General features: G+C 42.1%; 1 protein-coding gene across 1 annotated transcript; it reads right to left on the bottom strand.

Moving 5' to 3' along the window:
* Window positions 1-252: 252 nt before the first annotated feature.
* Window positions 253-1,634, bottom strand: LOC140983770 (uncharacterized). The gene is made up of 2 exons (XM_073450902.1): window positions 965-1,634; window positions 253-901 (listed from the first exon to the last, which is right to left on the bottom strand). The coding sequence occupies exons 1-2, from the start codon at window positions 1,499-1,501 to the stop codon at window positions 602-604; spliced, it is 837 nt and encodes a 278-aa protein (XP_073307003.1). The 5' UTR covers window positions 1,502-1,634; the 3' UTR covers window positions 253-601.
* Window positions 1,635-5,007: the final 3,373 nt, after the last annotated feature.

Raw genomic sequence — 5,007 nt, 5'->3', positions numbered from 1 at the left:
GCACAAAGGGCAAGACAACCCGACTATTTTTCAAGACTTAGAAAATTTTCAAAGTTTTAATATTATAATTGAAAGAGATATGTTGATTAGAAGAAGCCCGGTTATCTGGCAACACTTAGAAGTTTCTTGGATTTTTGCAACTATTTCAAGATATTTTATGAATTGATTGATATATTGACAAAAAAAAACAAGAAATATCAGTTTCATTGATAAAAGCCCAAAGGCTGGAAGTGCATACAACATGGAAAAAAAAAAAGAAAGAAATATATATACAATCCTATTCTACTTTGCCCGGGTCTGGCCGCTCATCAGCGCCTTCTTCTCCTGCTTTCTCATCCTCCTTAGGAAGGGACGCAATGGCGCGGTCAAAGTCAGGGAAGCCTTCCCTATCCTCTGGAAGAAGCCCTGCTTCTTTGAACTGTTGTTCACACTTTTCTAAGCCTGTTCGGAAGAAAGAATAAGCTCTGTCTACGACCGCAGTTCTAAACTCGGGAGATTGGAGGAAGGAAACCCGCCACTCCTCCGAGCGGCGTTGGGAAGCAAGTCTGGATTCAGCCTCGTCCGCTCGGGCCTTCTCAGCATTCAGCCCTTTAGATAGAGACTAAACATGCGCCTCGAAGGTAGAAAGCAGATTCCTTATAGTGTTAGCCCGGGCATGGGCTTCCGCAGCCTCCGCTTGGGCCCTATGAAGATTCCCCAGGGCCTCCTCTAGCTGCTGGTAGTTCACCTCCGAAACAGTCCTTAACCCGATTACTACCTCTTCATGTAAAAGTCGGGCTCTCTCTAGCTCCCCCTGCATCTTTTGATGAAGCTCAGTAACAGCCCGAGCTCGGTTGGCCTCTTTTTTGGCCAGGGAAGACACTTCTTCAAAGTCGGCAACTAGCATTTGAAGGCCCAAGGCCTGCAAGAAACAATGTTTTTTTAAAAAAAAAAAAAAAGAAAGAAGGTAGAAAGAGAAGCTTACCGAAAGGGTCCGAGAAGTCCCCTCGAATAATTTTTTATTGGGAGACAAACTTCGCAGATGACTCTCTTTAGCAGGAGAGAGTAAACTGTTGACGAGCTTCACCCCCGCTGAGGAAACCCCATCCAGGAAGAGGTTGCCCCAAACTCCTTGCGGGCTGGAGTGGTAGGACTCGGTGGGAAACTGGGCAGAGGAGGAAGGGGCGGATTGGACCTTTCGAGAAGTGCCTTGGACTCTTTCCTTAGCATCATCAAGGAGGATAAGCTCCGAGCTGGAAGCAACTTTTCTTTTCCTTTGGATAAGAGGGATGTGATCCATAGGATCATCCGGGGAATTAGGGTGAGCCATCCCTCCCTCTTTCTGATTATCTGCGAGGGCAGAACTTCCTAGTGTGGCCACCTCGGCCATCGCAGATGCTTGAGCCTCAGTGGCTGCTTTCTGGACCAACGTTTTCTTCTCTGTGGCAGCTTTTCGGGCATCGCGCTTTTTCTCCTCAGCTTCCCTTTCAGCTGCCCGTCTTTTGGCGAAGGCCTCTTGCATCTCTGAGTTATCTGTCAGAAAAAGAAAGGAAAAGAAAACAAAAATGTTAGAATAAGTGTAAAGTCAAAAGTACGACAGGTAAAGAGCAAAGCAGAAAAGGAAATTATCGGGTTGATCGGTCGAGCCAGTAGCCATAGCCTCGATCACTCTGTCTAAAGGATCTTCTGTCCGAGCACTCAACCCTTAAGCCAACAAGTTCTCTTCGGATAGGAGGAGAAAAGAGGAAAACTTTTTCCCCTCCATGAGCTCCTCAAACTTATAAGCCCGGGGAAGGTCAGGCTGAGTAGGAAGCCTGTCAAACACTGAGGAGGAGAGAGAAGGGTGATATAAAAGAACTTGCCTTTCCATCCCTTTAGAGAAGAAGGGATATCATTAAAGAACCGACTTTTCAGACGGGCAGACAGAGAAAAGACGTTGTGCCCAAACCAGTAGACAAAGAAATAATGGAGGACAAGGGGGATAATGAGAAGGTTGTGCATTTTGAAGAGAATGTAAGTGGTGGCCATTATGCGAAAAGAGTTGGGGTGAAGTTGGTTTATGGGGACCCCGAATAAATGAGCCACTTCGATGAAGAAGGAAGGGATGGGAAATCTAAGAACACTGCACTTGGTCATTAAAGAAAGTAAAGAAACCCTCCGGAGGCTGATCAGCCCGATCGGAGGGACCAGGGAGTCGGATTTGGAAGGAGGAAGGAATATATCTTAGGACTCTAAAATCTTCCTCAGTCCCGGGATGAAGAGTGCTTTCCATGGTGGAAAACCAAGGAGCACTCGGGGCATCAGAAAAAGGTGAGCTAGGAGCTCAGGCTTAGCCTTTCTCCTTTTTAGAAGTTCGGGAAGTGCCAACTGTGGAGGGTTTGGTTTTTTGCTTTTTTGGAAAGGCGGTGGGAGGTAGGTTTTTTCACAGAAGGGGAAGGTGAATCGGAGCATGCCGCTGCATACTCATAGTCAGGTGAGCCGCGCGCATTCGCTCTAAAAGTAGAAGAAGTGGAATCTGACATTTCCTAAGGAACAAGAAGAGTAGAAAAGACTTACAAGTTGTTGAAACTAGACGGGAAAAGTAGTGATCGCCGGAGGAGAAGCCAAGAGCCCCGGAAACACGAAAGATTGTGGAGATAAGGCGAGAGAGTAAAAATGTAAAATGGGAAGATTCTATTGCTTTATATAGGTGAAGGAAATTCAATATGAACCGTTACTCTAAAGATGAAGGAACGGATATGATGATCTTTCGAAATTGTGCGAAGAATATGAGCAGACGAATACGGAATTCAAATCGACATCCGACCTTTCAACTACTAGGGCTTACCTCATGCTCACGTCAGCCCTACGTCACATAAATTTCTCGCCCAGACCCACTTCTTGTCACTCGGGACAGCGTGTAGAACTCTAGCCCGACTATTTAAGGGAGAAAGTGGTGATACCCCGGGAACTATCCCATATTACCCCGGGTAGGGATGTAAATAAACCAAACTATTTGCGGGCTATTCGAAGCTCGGCTCGATAAAAAGTTCTTTTGAATTCGTTTGTTAATCGTATCAAACCAAGCTTAAGCTCGATTTCGAGCTCGAAAATTTAATCAAACCAAGCTCAAGCCTAAGGATATTCGGCTCGTTAGCTCACAAACATGTTAGATTATAGGCTCGCAAACATGTTTGATAATAGGCTCGCGAGCTCGAGCTCGGCTTGTTTAGGTGGCTTGTAAGCTCGAACTCGAGCTCGACTTGTTTAGGTAGCTCGTAAGCTCGAACTTGGCTCATTTGTTGAGTTGACAAATAAAAATTTTATCACTAATGTCAATGGAAAGAATTGAACACAAAACATAATTGGAAAAAAGATGAATTTACACCACATAGTCACAATTACATTTTCTATCTTACTTTAATATCGTTATACTAAAATGTTCTTTAAAACATAATAAATTAACAGAAATACACCAACTTATTATTTTTTTCTCCAAAAAATTTACATCACCAAGTCATATACACGTTGAGTAACTTCACAAATTATCATCTTAAAATATTATATTAAATTGAATATAATGAATTTATATTGATTAAAAAATAAAATTTATTTGGAACACATCGAATAGAGTATTAAAGGAATGAAGTTATTGCAATGTTATTTATATGGTGATATCAGTGTGTGACGAATATTTATTATCTGGACGCTAGATATATTATTTTACGATGTTCAATAATATAATGAATTTATATTTTTTTAGTAGTTATTTTTGTCGTTTTGGTTATTTATTAATGAATTTATATTTTTATATCTTATTTAAAATTAGCTCATAGATAGATTTAATTTTTAACAAGCTCGAGTCAAGCTCAAACTCGAGCTCAATTCTATGCTTTACGAGCTAGAAAACGAGCCGAACTCAAGCCAGACTTATTAAACATGATAAACAAGATATTAATGAATCAAGCTCGAGCCCGGCTTGATTAACATGATAAACAAGCTTTTAACGAGCTTAGTAATTTGAATACAAATCGAGCTCGAGCTTGATAATAGAAGCTCGAATCGAGCTCGAGCCTCAAACAATCTTAAACGAACCAAGCTCAAGCCTGATACTGTTTGGTTTGGTTTTGATCGTTTACATCCCTAACCTCGGGTCATCGTCGATTCAGAACTCGGGCAGTCAAGAGATCAGAGTAACCTTGCTCCCTGTCCAGTGGGGGCCGAGTTCATAAGTGATCCCGAGAGATTAGAGCCCGGGCAACCAGGAGAAAGAAGCAGCAAGGGTGGAGTTCGTCTATGAGCCCGGGAGGATAAAGCCCGGGCATTCTGATACAGGTGTCGTGTTTTAGATTATAAGTATGGGGCACCATAACTTGGTCACCATCAGGAGATCTTTTGGCGCATGAAAGAGTGATGGGATTCGGTCGAAGTAAGCATGGGCTGTCAGACTTAACAGTATGAAGCATGATCAGCCGTCCCATCACGAATAGTAACTGGACACTGAAAACAAAGTCAACATTGATTTTCCTCCAATAATACCCAGGTTTGCTTATTACTGAGACATTCAGATATATTTTCTTGCAAAAAAAGAATATTCACTCTCTTCATAAAATATTGATTTAAACGTCGGAGTGGTTTCGCCGAAAAACAATTCGATGTCCCACTAATGATCTCTGTTATTTTAAAGTGTGCAGATATTTCAAAGGCAAGGGAGAACCCTTTCCTGGATAATCGTGATTCGACCCGTTGAAATTACCTACCCATCTCAAACACAAATCACCCGGTCACATCACTTTCAATTAAAATTTTGCCAAGTAAAATGGAATTTGAATAGAAGAAGTTGGGTCCGAGCTCATGGACCTAAATTACAAGTTCTATATATAAAAATAAGTAACACTATTTTATGCCTGTTCTAGTCTTGAAATCGCGAACAACTTAGACTCGAACACTCGAAAAGGTTGCTGGCGGGTTCGATTCATGTTTTAACTTATGTATGAAACTTAGCAACCATGTGAGAGCCAAAGTGCAATATATGAAGAAGACCACAGA

The sequence above is a fragment of the Primulina huaijiensis genome, chromosome 9, assembly GCF_012295235.1.
Source record: "Primulina huaijiensis isolate GDHJ02 chromosome 9, ASM1229523v2, whole genome shotgun sequence".
Lineage (NCBI taxonomy): Eukaryota > Viridiplantae > Streptophyta > Magnoliopsida > Lamiales > Gesneriaceae > Primulina > Primulina huaijiensis.
This window is presented reverse-complemented; position numbering and strand designations above follow the sequence as displayed.